At 47.9% G+C, this 21,517-nt stretch overlaps 1 protein-coding gene across 1 annotated transcript in view; it reads right to left on the bottom strand.

The window, feature by feature from the left end:
- Positions 1-811: 811 nt before the first annotated feature.
- The window catches only part of usp33 (ubiquitin specific peptidase 33), a 28,605-nt gene continuing 7,899 nt past the window's right edge, over positions 812-21,517 (bottom strand). The window contains exons 2-24 of the mRNA XM_036554154.1: positions 20,849-20,986; positions 20,628-20,681; positions 20,003-20,065; positions 17,477-17,626; positions 16,103-16,208; positions 15,489-15,558; positions 14,194-14,307; positions 13,975-14,053; positions 11,503-11,911; positions 10,174-10,314; positions 9,587-9,699; positions 9,012-9,184; positions 8,699-8,769; positions 7,975-8,008; positions 7,768-7,813; positions 7,363-7,543; positions 6,608-6,734; positions 5,916-6,085; positions 5,402-5,483; positions 5,183-5,291; positions 3,847-3,949; positions 3,321-3,389; positions 812-2,974 (exon numbers count right to left, since the gene is read on the bottom strand). Of these exons, the coding sequence (XP_036410047.1) occupies positions 2,817-2,974; positions 3,321-3,389; positions 3,847-3,949; positions 5,183-5,291; positions 5,402-5,483; positions 5,916-6,085; positions 6,608-6,734; positions 7,363-7,543; positions 7,768-7,813; positions 7,975-8,008; positions 8,699-8,769; positions 9,012-9,184; positions 9,587-9,699; positions 10,174-10,314; positions 11,503-11,911; positions 13,975-14,053; positions 14,194-14,307; positions 15,489-15,558; positions 16,103-16,208; positions 17,477-17,626; positions 20,003-20,065; positions 20,628-20,681; positions 20,849-20,935 (2,709 nt within the window). The 5' untranslated portion in view covers positions 20,936-20,986 and the 3' untranslated portion in view covers positions 812-2,816. The remainder of the gene's footprint in view (positions 2,975-3,320; positions 3,390-3,846; positions 3,950-5,182; positions 5,292-5,401; positions 5,484-5,915; positions 6,086-6,607; positions 6,735-7,362; positions 7,544-7,767; positions 7,814-7,974; positions 8,009-8,698; positions 8,770-9,011; positions 9,185-9,586; positions 9,700-10,173; positions 10,315-11,502; positions 11,912-13,974; positions 14,054-14,193; positions 14,308-15,488; positions 15,559-16,102; positions 16,209-17,476; positions 17,627-20,002; positions 20,066-20,627; positions 20,682-20,848; positions 20,987-21,517) is intronic.

Here is a 21,517-nt window from a genome sequence, read left to right on the forward strand (position 1 = left end):
AAATTTATATTGCTGTTGACTCGATAGATACTTTCAAAAGTACGTGGAGGTTGCATAACCCGGGGATTACTTGATGCTATAATTAAATTGAATGTTTGTAGATGGCTGTTTGTGTTAATTTAACGTGTAGCACCGACAGCTGGCTGTTGAGCATCTTCCTGAATATTTTTTCCGCGAGGAAAATTTTTGTTACCCTTCATGGAATAAAGTATGTGGAGATAAATAAAAGTTACTCCAGTAACAATTCTGTTATGTTCTGTAAAGCCTATAGTAAATACCCATTTTAAAATTGCCAAAGCTCCAAGTACATCACTGTTCGATTAGAAAGCAGCTCTGGTATTACAAAACATTTTTGTACCTGACCAGTACATAAATTAATATAAACAGGTGCTCTGCCGCCTAGCGGTTCCAAAATCTAATGAAATTGGGGGGGTGACCGTTTACACCAGTGGGGAAAAATGGATAAAACACCTGCTGTTAGATGCGCATAACTCGTATCAAAATGTAAGAACCACTGCCTGCAATGGTAGCACGCCCGGAACAACAGTGTGCTTCACGTTATCGTTAGAAGTGCACCCCCTCCCACCTCCCGTGGGCGGGCGCGCAAACGAAAACACAAATGTGGAATATCAATCAGCAACACAACAAACGCGAACCATGTCATTTAAATCGGAAAAACGGTGCGTGAACAAGTTAGTTTATCTTTACTTTTATTGTGTATCGTTACACAGTGTTTTTGTACATATTTTTTTTTCCAAGATCCAGCATCCTTTGTTTTGGAAACGCTACTTGTTATCTATTTTGTCTGGTGTGTTGCCTTTTGTTTTGTTGAGGAAATATTTTTACAGAATGAAGATGTTATTCGATGAATTCCTATATCCTCTGCTGTTGAGAGATTCCTGTTAGGTTCTTGAAGCAGTACTTGCCATATTAAATTATCTAATGCAGTTTGTCCGTGATGACACCCTTGCAATAACCTTAATCTCACAATTATCAAGTTTATGAGGTGGCGGTCTGCTTTCAGTTTTCACCTTCTTTCTATCCGCATTCTATTGCACGAAAAAAAAAATCACAAAAATGCACTTATCCATCATTATAGCAGAAGAGATCTGTCAACACTCTGACAACTGCTATATGCTGCTGTGGTTACATCCTCCTCTCCATGATCCGATGAACAGATATAAGGCTGTCATCCTATAACAAACAAATGGCGGGATTACCGAAGTTTAGACAGAACCGTTATGTGCACTGTTGTCAACAGTATGACACTAGAGGACACATCCCTGCGTTGTCACAATGCTGCACCTCACAGTAACATATCTCTCCACGTGACACACCAAGCTGCTCCCAAATATATGACATGTGTCAGGGTGAGAGAACAGACCAGACAAACAATTTGTTTTATGATGAAAAGGAACGGACAGTGCCGCTAACAATCAAAAGACAGAGGATAAACAACATTTAATTTCAGCATAGCGACACATTCAGTACATACATACTCCTAAAGTGAAAATGAGAGAAAGTGTGGACACAGACATATTTAAGATGCAGTGGTCTGTGGTGGCGTTTGGCTTTTAGATGGTTTCCAGCAATTTATTTGCAACAGAAGAGTCATCACACCTCATACTTACACAAAGTATTCCAGGATTAAATTAGGAGATTTAAGGTGTACAGTCATTTGAAGAGTACATATTTGCTCAAACTGTTTTCAGATCCGATTAAGGTTTAATAGTGTCAGCCAGCTAAAACAGAACAGACTGTATTTATAACTTCTGAAGCATTCACTTGTATTTTCCCCATTACAATTATAGCATTCATCACATTGTCTTTACCATCTCTTAACATTGAAGAAACATCATGCCCATATACATAAAATGCCTTTTCTTGAGATAGTTACAATGAAAATGGTTGAATCTGGAGAGAATCATTATGTATTATGTACATATAGTTTCACAGACAAAGACAGTTACACAGTTGCCCAAGAGTACATTTTGCTGTAAGCTAGCTGCATTTACATGCATATCAGTGTAGGTCCCCCAAAATGTCTTGGAAGTGAGGACTCAAATTCATATTCAACTTTCTCCTGTGCACACAGCTTTTCCCTAAGCATGCTTCCCAAAGGTCCACTGGCTGCCAGACATTCCTACAAAAAAATCTATAAACACCATATTAAACTGAACCCTTTTGGGATAAATAATGAAACAAACGGAGGGACTCGACTTACAAACTTTTAGTACTGGTACATTCAGAAAGGAATCAGGCATCGGTCATGTGAGCATGCTGCTTTTTAGTCTACAGTACAGTGCAAAATACAGTTCCTTCCTGAGACTACTTAGTACTTAGTATCCCTTGATAACCACTGGATTTTGATTCATTTTGGAACAAAAACATCAGAGCTGCTTATGTTTAACCATTCAGACAATACTTTAAAAACAGGAGGGTCACCTCTCCAGTATCTAAAAGGTATTGTTATTCTCTACTGTATTCAGTACTCAAGTTACACAAGTTGACATTTGCTTCATCTGGTCTGCAAAAGGACAACATTGCATTCAGTAACATCTTCAGCTGCACAAGTTAAATCGATGGGTTTTATCACACTCATTGTGGTCCTCTGTGGTGATTTTAGGATAGAAATTTAGGATATATACAAAGTGCTTCTTGAGTGATGTAGTTATGCCTTCCATCAGTTGTGAAAACTGTTTTAAGAAAAAAAAAAAAAAAGAGAAGGGTGGTGGGGATTCCGTGTTGCTCAAAAGCATTATAAATAGTCAAGTGCAAAATAAAAGGGTTTCCGTTCTGGCTCTCTGACGGGGGAGCTACACCGTGCGGGTCTCCACCTCAATCTTCTCCTCCGACTGGGAGACCTCAGGCTCCTGGTGCCCGACGTTGGGTCGCATGGTCACCACCGGGCCTCCCCCGTGGATCGAGTGCAAAAAGTTCCACGTTTCCTCCGAGATCTGTCCCGAATCAGCCCCTGTTGGGTCAACACAAGGGGGGCACATTCATACACTTCATAAGAAGATTGTGTTTTCCCGATCAGGGCATACGCATGATTGGCAGAGAGATCAAGAGAGTGATGATGTTGCACAAAGTAGGATGAAGCACCATCAGTCACTCCCAAAGACAAAAGCAAAATCTATAACCACGAGGCACGATTTATTGACACTGAATACAAAGTCATTATTTCTGGTTGTCATATTTTTAGAGTATCTAACCCAACCATTGGTATCACACAGATGCAACCGCACCAAACAATTGATTTCTAAGTGTTATTAATTCTGCTGAAAACTGCCACATTTTATGACTTGCTCAGCCATTACCTTGCTTGAGTGTAATGTGTCCATTCTTGTTAACAGCAATCTTCGTGTTGTCAATTGGCCCAGGAGGATCTTCAAGACAAAATTTAGATCACACCACATGAAACCACATCACAAGCTATCTACACTGCACTCGCTGGATCACCAAAAGTTATCTACAAGTCAAGGTTGCAACAATTCTTGTGCACATGCTCCATTTGCATAGGGTGTGCCGTAGCGAAGTTTTCACCGTCGTTTGTCAGCTCGTGTTGCTTCTCGTGATGCAGACGTGTTTCGGATGTGTGCAGCGAGTGCACGTTTCTTTACTGAGTCTGGTAACTGGGACAATAAGAAGAGCAGAAAGGTCACGAGTGTGAATGTGTGCAGACAGGCCTGTCACCGATGGACTGTTCTATTTATAGTCCGCTTCAGGGGCAACAGGAATTCTGCATCAGAGAGGATTTTCTCTGATACAGAGAGTGAGGTGGAGGTGGGGGTAGGGGTGGGAGTTGCGTTGGGGGGTTGGGGGGGTGTACTATCGGCAACTCACCGTTGTCTTTGCCCTTGACAAAGCCCTCCCACTCTCGGAACCACTGCATACTGATGCAGTATATGACCACTGGGGACTCCTCCTCCTGGAAGGCCTTGTTCAGCTGCAGACAGAGAGGGAGTGGTTACACCACGGGCCTCCTCCCCCACCACCGGTGCGCAGCAGAGGAGCCAACGGACTCCAGCGCTTGGATGTGTACGCTTTTAACACCAGGTGCAGCATGGGATCGATCGACATCGAGAAAGATACAGCGATCTGCTCGTTTATCTCGAGGGGGTTTCTCCCCATCTCTCCCTTTCCCTGTTTTTCTGATGATCTTGGCCGAACTGTGGAAAGCAAGTACATCTGTTGCCATGAATTAGTGATGGAGTTCTTTTTCTCAGGGCAAACTTTTGATCTCTGTTGATGAAAGTGTTGGGGGGAGCAGTGGGGGCTAAGTGAGCTGGGCATTGTGACGGCCCGGGAATTTCAAACAGAGGCAACAGGAGGACAGAACCCTCCCTCCCTCCCGCTCTGTCTCCCTCTCCCGCTTTCTTGCTCTTGCTGTCCTTCTCCGTCTTTCTCTCTGTCTGCTTCCATCTCCCTCTCTCCCTCTCTCCACATCTCTCTCCCTCCTTCTCTCTTCTTTGTTTTTTCTCTCCCTCTGTCTTTTCCTTCTCCCTCCCTGTCTCCTCCTCTCTCTTTCTCCTTCCCTTTTTTCTTTCCCCCTCCCTTATCTCCTCTCTCCTTCTCCCTCCCTTTTTTCATCACTCTCTCCTCCTTCTCCCTCCATCTGTCTCTCTCTCTCTCTCTCCTTCTCCATCCCTCTCGCTCTCTCTCTCCCTCCCCCCATCTCCCTCTCTCCTTTCCTCTCTCTCCAGCTGTGGGAGATGCAGGCTCGTTTCTCTTCACACCTCGGACCGCAAAGTCTCTGCAGCGCCACATATCATCACGTCTGCCCGGTGACACGCTGCATCGCAGGGAGGGGTGGACTCAAACCGCACCACGGCTTTCCTTTCATTTACGAGCCGCGCAATATTTGCAAAGCAAAAAAACATACTTCAAGAGGAGTTCTCTTTGACAACATATAGCTTTTCTTTTTTGTGATCACAGCTTATTTCTTCTCGTAGTTTTTTTTAATCTATTTTATGTGTCAATACGTGTCAGTAATTTGCACCTCATCTTTAAAACGTTAGAGGTTTTTAATAATAATTTAACACCACAGAAAGACATAAAACTCTTTTTACTCTGTCTTTAATCAGTTTGAAGGTTAGTATTAAATCAATTGCTAATTCTCAGATATTCAGTCTCATTTATGAACTGTTGCAGAAAAATAAAAGTGTAGAGAAAAGCGTACCCGAACAAACATGTCCAGCTCAGCCTTCCGCCTTTTCTCCAGCTTCTCGATCTCCGTCTGACAGGTGTGGCAAACGTACAGGTGGTTGACAGCCGGTCCTCCTCCATACCTGATGACCAACGGGTTAATGAATCAACCAATCAATGTAGTGGGAGGTTCTGCGATCCCTGGCTATCAAGCAATTTTGCGAACTGAAGCGGCAGGACGAAATCATCTCACCTGCTGTACAGATGGTCCCACACGTTCTGGGGAAGCATCAAAACCAGATCGTCAATGTACGTCGCTTTGTGCGGCGGTACACCTGGAGGGCGGGAAAAGTGACAATCACGGTTGGTACAGAGTCACATTCATTTACCCAGACTGTGTTCCCACCAACACTGAGATGACAGCACTCAGAGTGCTAAGCACAGTGAAAAGCAACGCGGAGCGGACCTGTAATAAAACACCCTAAAGTACTTGGAAAAATGCAAATTAGGACAGCAGGCGATATCCCCTTACAGAAGGTATCTGCTAGTCAAACCTTCAACAACAACAAAAAGGGTCAACTCTAGGGGCAGTATTTTACAGACCAATATCACCCCTAGGTCTGTATTCACTCTCAAATTTGAATAATTATGTGATTTAGTCCTAGATAAGGAACAGCAGCAGTATGATTGACCCAGTTTGAGGAGCATCTTTAATTCTCTGTGAGTAAGAGAGGGATGGAGGAGGGTGGGGCTTCCAACGCACTTACCTCCATGAGAGCACAGGAAGTCGTAGTTGGAGATGGGCCCAGGTTCTGCGAAGGTCTTGAACTTGTTGAGCCACTGGCGAGAGATGTAGAACTGCAGCAGGCTGGGCTCCATCATGTTGAGCAGGCTGGAGACCCTGCGCCTCTCCTTCTGGGCCTCCTCGTTACTCTTCCTAAATGCCACGCAGAGAGATGTCACTCACCCCAAGTCAAACGTAGTTCTGGAGTCAGTAAGAATGAGCAACTTCCACAGCCTATTGGAAAAAAACCTGATTCACACTGTGAAGGGCTTTGCTGCAAATGTCTTTGGAATACTTTGCCCAATGACAACACACAGGAGAGTGCTGACTGTAATTAACCATGATGAGTGAAATATGCCTGTTGTAGTTGCCATTGTCAGTGTCTCATCGTGTAGTGAACGTTTGAACTTCCTGGAAAGGTGAGGGTAGGTTAAAATGGTATTTATATGTGTGAAGCATTGTACACCTTCATCAAGATTTACAAAGCTGACAGTTTTGCAACCAGCACATCAGGTGACCTTTTTTCCTTCATGGCTCTGGGATTCACCGGAACAGCTGGGAAATGGTGAAATATGGAGAATACTGCTTTTGTGAATGGGCAGTAATTACCGTAGCGGAAGGTATTAACTATAACCGCTGGTTGTGGGCCATAATTAAGCCCATTCATCCTCTTACTTGTAGAAGAGCACGTAGGCCTCGGCGTTCTGGACACAGGACTCGGCAACCTCTGTCACGCTCTGGTCGTCAAACTCATACCACAGGTTGTTCAGGTCGTTCCTGCAGTACGCGATGTAATGGCCACCTGGGGTACACGGATGAACAGAAAATGGCAGTGAGAGTCCTGGTGACTCCAGACAGTGCCGATGGTTATGCTGCCACCCTCAACACTGACACACTTCCTTTGCTATTCAAAGTCGTAAGTGTTTTGAGGAAGTCAGCAAGGCCACAGTATCCATTACAAATAAACAGGCGTGTCCAAACAGTCTCCTCAGAAACATGTTCAAATATGAGACAACTCACATCACATCACTCTTTGAGGAGCACAGTTTACAACATTACTCGCTTCACATTAAAAAGTATCTGAATGGTTCAATATTAGTTCAATATAACAAAGTGATGCACTCATTGAAAACAAAACAAAGGGCACTAGAATGGTAATTACACAATGGACATTTATAACAGGGTTTACTCATGGTTAATAACAATGTGTGGGTCCAAAATACCATAACTGACTGAAAAAATAAACAGATGGTATTTGTATGATATCCCCTTGCAATAGGTGACTGTCCTACACTTTTCTTCTGTGTAACACTGAAATATATAAGGAGTTAAAACCAGAGCCACTAGATCAAGCCTCTCTCGGCTGAACTGCCCACTACATTAGCTGCTCCCTGGAAGGCGTTACAAAAGGGGCGTGGTCAGAGACTCACTGCTGGCAGTGCCGTGGTGACAGATGACGGACAGCAGGTCGTAAGTGGTGGTCTGGGCGGAGCTGTCCTTGGCCAGGAAGGGCTGCAGGTCGAGACCGCCCAGGGGGAAGGAAACGTGTGTGCCAATCTTGGTGGAGAACATGAGCTCGTGCCTGAACCTCTTCAAGTGAATGCACAGGATCTGGAGGGGAAGAGAGGAGAGGAGAGGAGAGGAGAGGGTAGGCACGGCTCTAATATGATTACGGGAAGCGTGTAATGCAATTTCAGGAGTCAGCAATGGGGTGGAATAGCGATGATGCGCGTTTAACAGCTATTTTACAAAGCTCACAATGTAAGCCCAGGGAGCTTAGCTCTCTTTGTGCGAAACAAACGGTACAGATAAGGGTCTAGCAGCAGAGCACTTACCTCTGGGAGACTCTGCACTTTGCAAAATTTAACTCCATTCCGCAACCTACGAAAAAAGACCACAGGAAAAATCATACAGCTGACATACACTGTTTACGCATTTTTACAGCTGACATACACTACACATGTTCATTTGTGACATTTGTTAAGATGTCATTTGTGTGTCCTTAAGCATTGCTTCACTGAGATAAAAAGGAAAGCACTTACTTCTTGCATTTCTCACAGCTGTACATGTTATCCCCTGTGAAACACACAATGACACACAATTCACTGACAATCACAACACAAATTATAAGCAGGATTTACCGTTTTTATCCAAATCTCCTCTAGAGCACATTCAGCCGAATCGTTTTCCTAATCTGATCTATTAAATTTAATTCACCGATTTAGAGATGCTTTCTTGTCAAATTACATAGCTTCCACTTGACATCATGTCTTGATTGAGCCTTGAGGTCATTTATTTGTGAAATGACAAAGCCAGGGCTTTGGCCGTGGCATGGTTTCACTGCTTCATTTCAGCTGGCATTCAGTTCCCTCTCTGAATATACACTAACAGGAACTGCTGTACTCCTAGTGCGCGCATCTGAAACCATTCTTCATGACCAGCTTCACACACATACAACATAAACAGATTTTTTTTTTTTTTTTTTAAAGATGTTACCCAATTTTATTGACAGCCGAACTGTTTTTGCTACAGGTAGGGGAAAGGGCCCTCTGGAGCAGTACTCACAATGGATAATGGACAATAACTGAACTCAAACTGAAGGCCTGAGCACATCCAGTTCTATGAGATGGCACTCGGTCACGGGCAGTGCACTGGTGACAGCGGGATCCTTGTGATGCTTTGCACTTTTTGAGATGGTGTCAGGAATGCGAGAACATCCTGAAACAGGCACTGTGTGAGTGCGCAGCGGGGAGCGCGCTCTCTTACCCTTCAGTTCATCTCTGGCAAAGAAAGCAGCTAGGCAGTCCTGCAGCGTGACCACCGGCCCCCAGAACCAGCTGCAATACAGGGAAGGAGGGAGGAGGATCAGTGACAGATCAGTGACAGAGCCAAACCCCACCGCTGCTCCCTGGCTGAGCCTCCCGAGGAGAGTTTCAACTCAGCCTGCGGGTGAGGTGTGTGGAGCGTTGCGTCAACGTCGGAAATACGCTGGGGAAAGGTTAGGCCTGGATGTATAAGCCTTCGCGAAAGGCTGGTGAATGGAGTGCTGTCAGGGGATGCCGTGCGTGCTGGGACGCACCTCTTGATGTACTCCATGACGAAGGCGATCCAGCCCTGGGGCGCGTAGGCCTCCCCGCAGGACCCGGCCTTCACCAGGGCGGTCTGGTGAGAGGAGGAGTGCAGCTTGGCCAGGTCCTCCTTGCCGGGGATGGGCAGGGAGATGTCCTGGAAGGTCTCCAGGGTGACAGATACCTGAGGAGGAGGGGGCGCAAAACTGTCACCACCTGGTATCTGTGCTTTCCAGCAGTACTCCTGTACTGTCATCACTTAAGTGTCAGAATGTACCAACCACAGGTCGTTTTAGTGTAGGGTTGGACCTTTTTGCCACATTTCCAAAAGTGTAGGAGCTATTACTGTGGCAGGGACAGTCACAGACAGTAGTAAAACAATAGAATGAAGTTCAGTGGAGCATTCATTTTCAAACAAGGAGAGAATTCTGCTGCTTTCTGAGCTGATGAGAAACCAACACTCATTTAGGATGTAATCTGATGGTGCTCTCTGACATGACTCAGAGGGCCAGGAAACGACCCCTCCTGCAAATGTCAACAGAGGGGGCCCGAGCGGACAGGAGGAAGGAGGGGAGGAGAGTCTCACCCGGTCGCACGTCAGGCACTGGACGGAGCTGACGATGGTGCCGTCGAACACGTCGGAGATGACGCTGCGGTACCTCCGCTGCACCTTGTTCTTGGGCGGCGGGAAGGCGGTCACTGTCACACAGAGCAGACGGCAGTGCTGTTACCGCGAGGCACTAAAAGGCCCCTGTGAGCCTCAGAAACAGCCAGCATGCAATTAGAGAGGAAGCCTTTCAACGGGACCCTTCACCCCAACTCCATTCGCTCTCTACGCTGCGGTCCAAAGAGGACTGCAGAGACAGAGATTAGACAGAGCAACAGAGATTGGCTTTAACAGCACTTGGGCGCATTAGGTATTCAAGACGGGGAAAAGGCTGATATTCCTCTTCAAGTCCCGACAGCTGCGGGCCATCGCTTTCAGTCCGATTCGGACTTAATTCCATTTCTAATGAAAGCGAGAAGGCAGAGGCGCCGCGTCGGTGTGGGGAGTGTCACGGCGCTGTTTGCTTTAATTCACTTCAGGATAAGAGCCACCTTTAATTCGGAGCCTCTGTTTCGGTGACGTCAGTCTGTTTCGGTGAAGTGTGCGGCGTGGCAGTCTGCCGGTACCTTTCTTGTGAGAGGAGCTGATGCCTGGCCAGGTGGGCGGGGCTTTGGGCGGGCTGCTGGACAGTTTGGAGATGACCCCGTCGTTGGGGGTGGGGCTGTGAGGCCTGGAGGTGCTCGTGACCTGGACATCTGGGTAGCAGTCTGGATAAAATATAGCAGATGGAGTTTTTTTTATCCACACCACATACAATTATTATTCCTGTCTTTAAATTATACATGTCTCTAAAAACAGAACACAAAGATTAAGATGACCTCACCCATTTCCTACCAGGAAACCCTTCTTCAACCTTCCTTCCATCCCCTTTACAACCATGAACCCCCACCCAACCTCCACCAACCGACCATCCCTCGGGAGCTGAAAGGTTTGTTGTTTTTAGAGGGATTATCTGAAATCGACCAATCAGAGATCTGTTACGTCAGCACTGTAAAAATAGAGAGGATGTTTGGCACACAAGAGAGGGATATAAGTGGCAGCGTGGGGAGGCATAGGTTCACCCTGGTGTGCAGTGAAAGATGTCCATATGAGGTCAAAGTCTGCCTTTTTCTGTTGAACAGACACTTCTGCTTTCAAATTTTAACACATCACTCGTTGGAAAGAAGGCTTGAGGATGAAAGTGCCAGGGATTTTCTGGTTCAGAGGCATTCAGGCATTTGTAAACTGAGGATTGCTGTATCTGCACTGTAGCTGTCATTCAATAAAGTTCATTTAGGAAATAACAAAACTATAGATGTGGGTTGCTTGACATGTAAAATAAATTACAATAAATTCACCAGTATACTAATGTAATTAATATGGGGTTCTTCCAAGGAAAAACACACTGGTAGTAAACTGAAAAATGCACTCCTTCTATTTAACAAATAATAATAAAAAAATCAACAACAACAGTGGAAAATCAACCTCCCATTAAAAATAACGTTTTAAAAAGCAAAAAAAATGAACTGCAGAGGGTGGCATGTTGAATATATCCAAATGGTGTAATTTCACAAGCTATACCAAAAGGATAAAATTATCTTACATTATTGCCATTTAGCAGACATATCCAGAGCGACTGACACAGGATAGAGTTTATCCATTTATAGAGCTGATATTCACCGAGGCAGTTATGGGTTAAGCACATTGCCTGAGGGTATGGCAACACTTCCACAGCAGGGAATCAGACCAGCAACCTTTCGGTTAGGAGCCCTGCGCCTTACCGCTATGCTACCCTACCGCCCCATATCACCTTGCATTACGCACTTAGCCCGTGTACCTCCTGCCACTGCGTTACGGTCTGATGGCGCGGTATTCCCCGACACCGCTCAGGTGCGGTCCCCATGGCGGCTCCTTACCCGACAGCCGGCTCTGGATCTGCACCTTGACGGCACCCTGGCTGCTGATGACGGGCGAGGGGTCGGCCGCCGTGTCGATGTCCTTGTCCAGGTCCTGGTTGGAGCCGGCGCGGTACAGGTTGTTGATGAGGTTCTTCTCCTTCTGCCAGTCGCGGTTGGCCTGGGCCTCGTCCGGGATCAGCATGTCTGCCTCGTTGGCGTCCTCCGGAAGACGGGGCACCTCGCTGTCCGCCCGATCGCTGCTGCCGCACGACTCACACGACTGGAAGTCGTTGTCCGACTGGCTCTTGTCGTCCTCCACGCCGTCGTCGATGGTGATGGCGTGCGAGTGGTCATCCGGCTCGGCCAGCGGCTCCTTCAGCTCCTCGTGCAGCTGGTCCATCAGGCAGCGCAAGAACTCCTGGGAGTCCTGCATAAGGAGAGACCGTAGATATAGAGCTACCAGACTGGCCCTAATCTATTTGATTTAGGTCTAACTATAATACCTAATATGACATCCAAATGGGGGTATGACAGGGACGGGTTCCTGATATACATGAATAAAGAACTGGTTTTGAAGGTACAAAAGGATTTTGGTTGGATCCAATCTAATCTGCCTCCCTGAATTTTGCATGTATTCAACTATTCCTTTTGGTGAGCCTACTCTTGTTCTTCTGTGTCTAGGCATGTAGACATGCCACACTTCCTGTAAACCTTTTCAAGCAATACAATATTAGCTATTCATACTCACACTTCGTTATTTAAAAATAAACCACACATTCACAGTGATTGTTAAACTTGATGTTAAAAACTCAGCCACTACACTGGAGCTTGCTAGCATGAAAGTATATCTCACCGTGGCATTGACAGCCCGATCAAAGCATTTCAAAATACCCTCACAAATGACCTGTGAATCCCACAACACGCTGGTGTGTTGGACACAGAGCGGCTGCAGTGCGCGCTCCTATCTCCTCACCCAGACATCTGCTGAACTTCGGTGACCTACATCAAACTCTGTTTAAAGTCTGGCAGTATCCCTAAAGCAATTCCAGGTGAAATGGTCCTGGCACAGATAAGGCAACCCTCAGTACATTCAGTCTCCCGACAGTGGGAGCCTGTTGAGCGCGCAATTGTGAATCCGTCGGAAAGTAATGGTATGTGACTGAACTGGGACCTCTGCTGCTGCTGTTACACCATATAAATGCAGCGCAGAGCATGGCATGTCGCGGCCAAACCAACGGTTCTGAGCGCAAACGATGACTCCTCACGGTACCCTCTGTTCTGTTCTGGTGAAGCACGGACCGATGTGAGCACCAGACGATGCTTCACTGGCATTTTAAGGCACTTTAAAGTCAATGTTAGCCTATTAACACCCTGCTGAGAAACATACGCAACGAACATTACATTATTGTCATTTAGCAGACGCTCTTATCCAGGGCGACTTACATAGGTTACAGTTTTTACATGTTATCAATTATACAGCTGGATATTTACTGAGGCAATCATCAGTACCTTGTCCAAGGGTACAGCAGCAGTGTCCCAGCAGGGAATCGAACCAGCGATGTTTCAGTTATGAGCCCTGCTCCTTACTACTATGCTACACTGCTGCCCACAACATAGGTGAGGTGGTTGAAAACACATCTCGGAAACACTAATTAAAACAGCCAAGGCCTGTTCTAAGATTTGGTCGCGGTCTTTCTCCCTTTGGTCTGTTCATTATACATTTCACTTGATGCGGCTTTTCGAGCAGGTTTAGTTAGATTACAGGGCCTAATCTCGTGCGCCTTTGCCTTGATACCTCCTCCATCACGGCTCCTCTGCTATTCCTTTCATTGAAATGGTAATTTACGGAGCTCCGTTTGACAGCAGTGTGACAAATTAAGATTCACTGGCTGCTGGGGCTGAACAAACACCGGCATTCTGAGGGACCCTGGGCCCTAAATCGCTACCCTGTTCGGGCGAAGCAGCCCTGGCTAATTTGCAGTCCCCGATTACCGCTGAAGAAGCAGAGATAGGATCCCTCTGAATGTGCATGAAAGGGCTTCTTTTCTCTCTGGAAGGACATGGCTGCGCCGCGCTAAAAGCCATAATGCAATCAAACAACAAGTTCCTTCTGCTTTTTCCTTTTTTTTTCTTCTTTTTCTTTTTTTTTCCGTAGGCCGTTAATTATGAGCTAGAGGATTTTCTCCTGGCTGGGTGATTTGAGCTTGAATTAATTAAATGACGAGCAACAAGAGACGGTTCTGCTCCCTTCCAGCCCCTCCGAGCCTGGAATTACGGCGCTTCATGCGTGTCGTCTGACTCCTCCGAGGCCCCGAGGCTGACGCGGTCCGAGAGGATGCATTAACACAGGTGCAACAGAGGAGGGCCGATCAATCAAGACATGACAGGGTCTTACAGCGCGGACAATGACCGTAACCACATCCTGGGAACGGTCACGTCTGGGTGTTTACGGCGGAAACGCGGGCGGGCCAGCGATTAAGCGGGACAAACCTGCTGCGAGTATCCACGGAACATCGGGTTGACCGCTTTTATTCCCTGGAACAGGTTTGTGGGAACGACGTAGCCAGGCCTGCAAGATAACAAGCGAGCATGTATGGTGTGTCAGAAGGAGAGGACATTACGGAAGAGCACAGCCTGACCTGTAATTCGGCCAGGAATCGCACTTTAACCTTAGCAACACGACACGGCAACTCGGAGAGGAGGACCCACCTGTTCTTGTGCCACAGGTCAGACACGAGCTTCTGATAGCTCTTACAGAGCGCCGGCTTCTTGTCTGTCCGCACCAGACCCCCACAGTCGACGAAGAACTGGGTCAGAGGGGGGCTGCAAAAAAACAAGAAAAGGTTAGGGAAGGTCCAGCAGGGGGCAAACAAAGGAGTTAGGCTTCATAACCTTTCCTATCTGTCTGGGGGGAGTGTACAGAAGGTTACTCAACCAGTGTGGGGACACACACAGGTCCCACACTGCAGGGGGTTTTCATGGGTCATGAGAATCTTCTCTCCTGCTCCGTCCTCCAACTGACCACACAAGCACATGTCCTACTCTCCAGGCCCATGTGCTGCACCAGCTGACAAGAAGGAGCAGCTCAGCCTCCAACAAGCTGCCAGTAACAGCCTTGAAGAGCATGTGGGGGGAAAGGATACTCAAACCAATGTGGTCTTCCTCTCTCTCCTGCGCAGCTTACCCACTGAACAATGTACATGAACACACACACTGACCTGCACGTGCACACACACGTGCACATGCACAAGCACACGCACGCACACACACACACGCCCATATATTCATGTGCATGTACACACACACTCAGCTAAATTCTCTTTCAACGGCCTTCTAATGATAGTGAGGCCATCAGACAGTTACTGCTCAGTGCCAATAGAAAGCTGACAGCAGTCACACTGAAAGGGGACGTGTGACCTGTAATAACACTAACAATCTCAGAGCACTGATGACGCAAGGTAAAGATCACTTTCTGAGGGCAACTGGAAATGAAAGAGTGAAAACCTCCTGGAATCACACTCTGTGTCTCACCCTTATGTTTCTATGCTGACAGACCAATCAGACTTGACTCAACTCGAGGTCAAAGCCAAATCAATGCCAATTTGCATTAGCTGGAGCCCCACGGCCTGTTTCCTGTTTATTATCTTCATCAGCAAACATTTCTGTGCTGCGGTGTGACTTCCAATTACCATCATCATTTAATTGCTTAACTGTTGCCTGCATCAGGGGCAAACTGTTATGGCTGGAGGGCTTTCAGATCCAATGGCAGAACATTATAGCAGTCCGAGCCAAATGTGACAGCCTACAGCACTGTGCAAAAGGCCACGTCTCCCATGGTGCAATTCTGTCTGTTTTCTGCACGGCACCCCCTCGGACGAGCGGAAAGAGGGGCCATTTTCTGAACACGATGGAGGCTGTTGAGACGCAGTGGAGGGCCCACAGAGAGAGACCCTCAGCAGTGCTACAGCCGTGTGACCAGGCGCAGGGCTGTCCTGGGCTCTTACCAGTTGGAGAGGGCCTGCAGGGCGGCGTTCATGTAGCACGTGTTCCCGATGTTCTTCAGTCCCGTCAGGCCTGGAGAGAAAGGCATGGTAAGAGCGGCGTCTGCGTTTAGGGCGGCCGCGGTCATCAGACAAGAGGCACAACCGTCCCAAAACCCCCTGAACTACTGTCCCGTTGCTCAACACTCCGCATCACGAAAGGGCAAGACATCACAGAGCTCTGCTCGCCCCTACAGAAGCAGGGCCACTGGCACCAAATTCCCTGCTGAGGTTTGACTAATAGTCTAATAAAATTCAGAGCAGAGGCGTCGGCTCGTGCGGGGGGGGAGGGATTGCTTAACAAAACAGACTGGCAGCATTATACCACATGCAGGATAATATCTGTCTGTGTCAGAGGAAGGTGGTGCTGCTCCAGCGGCCTCCAACAGCTTTGTCTTAATTAAGGCTGCAGTAATATAACAGCATCTTCATCATGCGTCTCTCAAAACACAAATGGTCGTTAACCCTGACTAATGCTGTTCGCTGCTTTTAAATGCAAAGATCCTCCATTCTCATTAGGAGGGGAGCAGCGGGCCCCCCCCCTCGGCAGCCCCCTCCGGGGCAATCGGCGGCCTCACCTCGAGTGCGCAGCTCGTCCTCCTCCTCCATCTCGGTGTCCAGGTCATCGCAGGCCGCCGCCGGGGGAACCCTCAGAGCAGCGGGGCTCCCGGGGGCCCTGGCGTCCTGCCAAAACAGGAGACCCCCAATCTGCATCACACAGTCAACCGGCAGGGGGGGCTCAAACGGGGAAAAAACACCTCTCCCCACCCCACCCCAAAGCCCTCCGGGGGTGGAGGAGGGCTGGGGAAATCTCACATCCTTTCATGTGAACTAGCGAGTTAGACACTTCCTTTCATCCTGAGCGTGTTAGGCGTTAATTAGTGGGCGCGGGGCGGGGGGGAGACGACTTCAAAAGCTCTGCCACAGATACGTTTCAACGTTTTTTTTTCCCCCCCGATGTGCCGGGCCCATTGTAGAAATCTCAAGCCTTACAATGCTGGCCAATCCTTGAGCAGCACCGCTAGCTGTGGGCTACTAATGAAAGGGGTGATGCTAATGTGAGAGAAAGCTGCCCTGCCATCCTTTAGGGACACGGACAGCCCGCTAACAAACGATCAAACATCTCTAGCACAGTAACTGAGCAGAGCCCAATGGAGGCTATACATATCAAAGGCAGTAGATAACATTTAATTCGGTATGTGTTAGACTGCTCCATTTAATACGACATCCGGCACAGCCAAAGGGTATAGTTACCGGATGTTCTAGCGTAAGATCGGCCCCTATTGCAAACATAGAATTACGATCAATAAAGTGGAGAGCAGCCATTTATACAAACAGCGCTAGCTTCTGTGCACTTGCACAACACCAAGCTGCTCTCAAAAGTGGAAATAAAGCGGGCTTGTTTCGCTCTGCCTGAAGGAGACGGAAGTGTTCTTCAGACAGTGAATATAAAGTTTTGAATGCAAGAGCACTGCGTGTCTTGTGCTGCACATTTTCGTGTGCAGGGGCCGACATTTGCTCTGTTTTAGTTTTGTCTATTCAATCTCAGGGAGTAGGTGCCAACTAACACTTCATTAAATGTTCATCTGTATATTTACATTTACATTTACATTTATTCATTTGGCAGACGCTTTTATCCAAAGCGACTTACATAGGTTACAGTTCTTCACAATGTTATCCATTTATACAGCTGGATATTTACTGAGGCAATTGTGGGTTAAGCACCTTGCCCAAGGGTACAGCAGCAGTGTCCCAGCGGGGATTGAACCGGCAACCTTTCGGTTACAAGTCCTGCTCCTTAACCACTGTGCTACACTGCCGCCCGTATATACAGCTCTTCTCCACTTTTTTGTATTTTCCTGGTGCGTTCCCCTTTTTTTGCCCCTTTTTGGAATGGCAACAGTGCAGTCAGCTCACCCCATGACAGGACGAACTCCCAGTGCGAGGCCTACCTGGACGCTGGGCTGCACGGGGGACTGGGGCTTGCTGGCGGGGGCTGGTGATCGGGGGCCCAGCTTCCGGTCCAGGAAAACCTCCTTCCCACAGGCGTAGCACCACACGCGGAGGGTGGTGAGGTTCACGGTCAGGTTGTGCCGCGTGTCCTGTCCGAGCAGAGCCAGTTAGACCACACATTAACCCGGTCCAATCAGAGCACAGTCAGTTCAACCGCACATTAATTCGGTCCTAACAGAGAACAGTTAAGATAGACCACACATTAATTCTGTCTTACAGTCAGTTAGACCCACACATGAACACATTCCAACTAGTGCAGGGTTAGTTAAGAGCAACACTAAACTGGCTCTATCAAAGCACAATTTAGATCCAGGCTAGATAGGTTCCATGGGAGAGCACAGTCAATTTAGGCCCAAACTACTCCAGTCATACCAGAGCGCTTCACTACCACAGTAATGCTGATCCATACTGAATTGCTCCTATTTAAGCACTATGTTAGACTCACATTTAACTGGTCCTACCAGAGCACAGCAACGTTGGATCCACATTTATCTGGCCTTATTAGAGCACAGTAATGTTAGATCAACATTTAACTGGTTGTACCAGAGCACAGTCATGTTTGACCTGAACGTGTCAAATGACCACCAGAGATGGCATATGAAAGTGAATATCTCCCACACAGCTCTGAAGTCACACCGGTCAGGGAGGGGTCCTCCAGCGTTCGACAAACCATTATTACTGCAGCAGTGTAATACGGGAGCTATTCTGGACTGAAAGCTTGCAGAAACAGCTTCATGCCATCCAGCCACAAAAACGCACATCCTACGTGCCAAGCAGAGGGCTCTGCGCAGCTGTTTGCTAAAGTCAGCCTCTTTTTCTCCAGAGGGGGGGTGAAAACCTCTGACAAGAGGAATTGAGTGGATTCGTGGAAGCGCAATTATAGGGTACGTTTCTGAGTGCGCGGGGCTGCAGCCAGCCGAGCGACGGGCGAGGGAAGGGGAGAGCGGTTCCACCCCGCCGCCAAGCTACAGCTGTGCCCACAGATGGCTCTGCAGCCGCACTCCAAAGCATCTGCATTATTAATGATGCAATATTAGCTTTCAAGATGCCATTAACAGCGGGAGAAATATCGCCGACCTGAAAACCGGGGGTGAAACATTTATGAGGGAGCTTGCAGGCTGCGAGAACAATGCCCCTTTAGTACCATCTTTCTTGGAAATCAATCTTTGTTTTTTTTTTGTGAGATGTATTAACCTAGGGTACAGCCACACTAATTGCCTTGGTGTTGTGTGCATTCTAAGAAGCAAAAAAAATCCATAGGTCACCCGAGCGCCTGAAAACAAGTTGACTAGAAGTGACTAGAAGTGACTAGAAACTTGAATTGCACAGCAAAGACTTTGATGAGGCTGGGGACTTTGCATCTCTTTCTCAGGCATGTCATTGATGCATGTGACCTTCTTTGATTGTGTCCCACTGGGATTCTCATTGTTCACAGTAAGCACAGATATACCTCAAATACTCTAAGCTGAGCTTTTCCATCACACAAATATGACACACAAATCCATATACTTTAAGGCATGAAATGATCTTCACTTAAGATGCCCTTTAACGGGGACATGCCAGTGTCCCCAAAAGAGGAAGGGGTTCCTGTTAAAAAGGACGATCTCAATGATAAAAACGTTTCCTTTACGATAACAACGGGTCAGCCTTTTCTGACAGCACACAGCAAGCCTTTCAGCCAGGAATCGCAGGAGCAGATGTTAGCACACTGGCTGTGTTTTTCAGGTTACTGATGTAACCAGGTCACTCGCTGCATGACGGAGCACAGGACAAAAGCCCCGGCTCGCATACGGCCGTGGGATTAAGTCAATCATTTCACATTCTTGGGTCACTCAATCCTTTCCGCTGTCAATCCGTGCCCTTTTGGTAACCGGCATTGTGTTTACCCTCAACAAACCCTTCAGTTGTTGTGCTCTTCCGTGACATTCATCACACACACACACACACACACACACACACACACACACACACACACACACGCTTGAAGAATGAGAAAAAACAAACACAGATTCATCATCTCCGCAAAGGCAAAGTGTGCAGGAGTCCTTTTGCGGCACCTTTTTGCCAGCTGAAAGAAGGACAGACCGGGGTGAATATGGATCGGGCGACCGCCGCGCCCCCCTTCCCCCCTCCTCCCAGTACAGGGATGAATTATGGATGAAAACAACATGCTGGTTCTACTGGAACTCAAAACGCAGCCCACGCCGAGCGCTTTCAGCCGGCCCTCTCTTCTCGCCACTTCACACACTCGGGCCTGGAAGATGTGAAGTGAGCCCCCTGGCCCATCAGGCCACAAACAGAGAACTGAAGGGAGACGGCACTTCAGAAATCAGCCGGCCGTCCTGCCTGCGGAAGGTGGCTTCTCTCAGCCTGCTCCCACAGCAGCCCCAAACACACCCATCCCCGGGTGCGTACTCGCGTGACCGTTGCCACGGCAGCAAAGCGGGCGTGTGGGGGTAACTCACCTGAGAGTGGACAGTGCTGTGGTCAGCATGGGACTCCCCACAGCCCACATACGCGCAGCCATTCTGCAGAGAGAGAGAGAGAGACAGGCGTGCTCATCCGTCCATGCCACATCAATCTATAAAATTGTACTTTTACTTATTCATGACAACTGGCAGCCTGCCACATTAACACTGAAAAATGCATTTTCCAAGCTTTAGCTCAGCATGGCAGATAAACACAACAAGGAAAAAATATAAATGATTCAAATTAGAATTTCCTTTTGCCTCCTCTTGGTTCAACAAATCTGCAACGTGCTCCAATTTGCATACTGTGTGCATATTTATTGCGAAGTGATACACATCACAAAAACCGTCCGTCAAGGAGCCAGTCACAACATACAGAAATGCATTACCACATCCAGGTTAGACTTTCATAGATCTGCGCGTTAACTTCAAACAGCGCTGGAGACTTTAACGCATGTAGAATGTGACTGTAATGCAACTTAGCGAGTACAACACAGCGAGTCTGAAAGTTCCCCTGCAGAACAGCACAGCGGAGCAGCGGTAATCAGCCCTGAGTGCTTACATCACTGCTGCCTGCCTGTCACACCCCCGCTCGTCAGAGCGGCCCGGCTCCTCCACTCACCTCCAAGCAAGCCCACAAGTTCGGTCCGCTGACTTTGCAGTCCAGGCACTGGCCCTGCAAACACACACACTCAGGTTACATGACGTTTGCCTGCTTCTGAGTAGCACCAAACTTGTGAGGGCTCTGCATGGCCACCTGCAGTATGTGTCTGGGGCGGCTGCGGTGGGTTAAGGCTTAATGTAATGCTTCTGGTTGGGACTCTTCTCGGCGCGCTGACTCACATGGGATTTCTGGATGAGCTCCTCCTTGGTGATCTCCCCCACACACTCCAGATGTGGACAGTCACTGTTGGTCCCAACCGGAGACATCTCCCCTGCTGAGGTGAGGGGCTAGCTGGCCTTCCTGCTCCCTGGAGGTCCCTGAGTGAGAGGACGAGAAGAGAGAGAGAGTGAGAGAGGCAGGGCTCAGAGTGACAGGAGGGCAAGAGACAGTCCAGCTGCATTCACTCGCTCATGCACACGTGCGCGCACACACGCCTACGTGCAAAAAAGCACACAAACACATGCATAAATATACGCAGACTAGCTACAATCTCTACACAATCTCTACTCGCTCAGACGGCAGATCAATACAGCCTATGTATTCCTCAGTCTATGCCCTATGCCTTCCTTAACCCTCTCCTCTCTCACCTGCAGCAGAGGGGGTAGAGGACCCAGAGCCAGACCTCACGCATACACCTACCGCCTGTTTCAATGACAGCCACACTCAACATAGAGCAGGTATCAGCTGAGACCTGCCCACGCAGCCATGAACATCAAATCCAGCCATGAACTGGCCAATACATCCTGGCATATGAGTCTCTGTCACACTGAATGAGTGTGTGTGTGTGTGTGTGTGTGTGTGTGAACATGGAAAAATACCGTGTATAAATAACCAGGCAGGATTCAGGT

This window comes from Megalops cyprinoides, chromosome 20 (assembly GCF_013368585.1).
Source record: "Megalops cyprinoides isolate fMegCyp1 chromosome 20, fMegCyp1.pri, whole genome shotgun sequence".
Taxonomy (NCBI): domain Eukaryota; kingdom Metazoa; phylum Chordata; class Actinopteri; order Elopiformes; family Megalopidae; genus Megalops; species Megalops cyprinoides.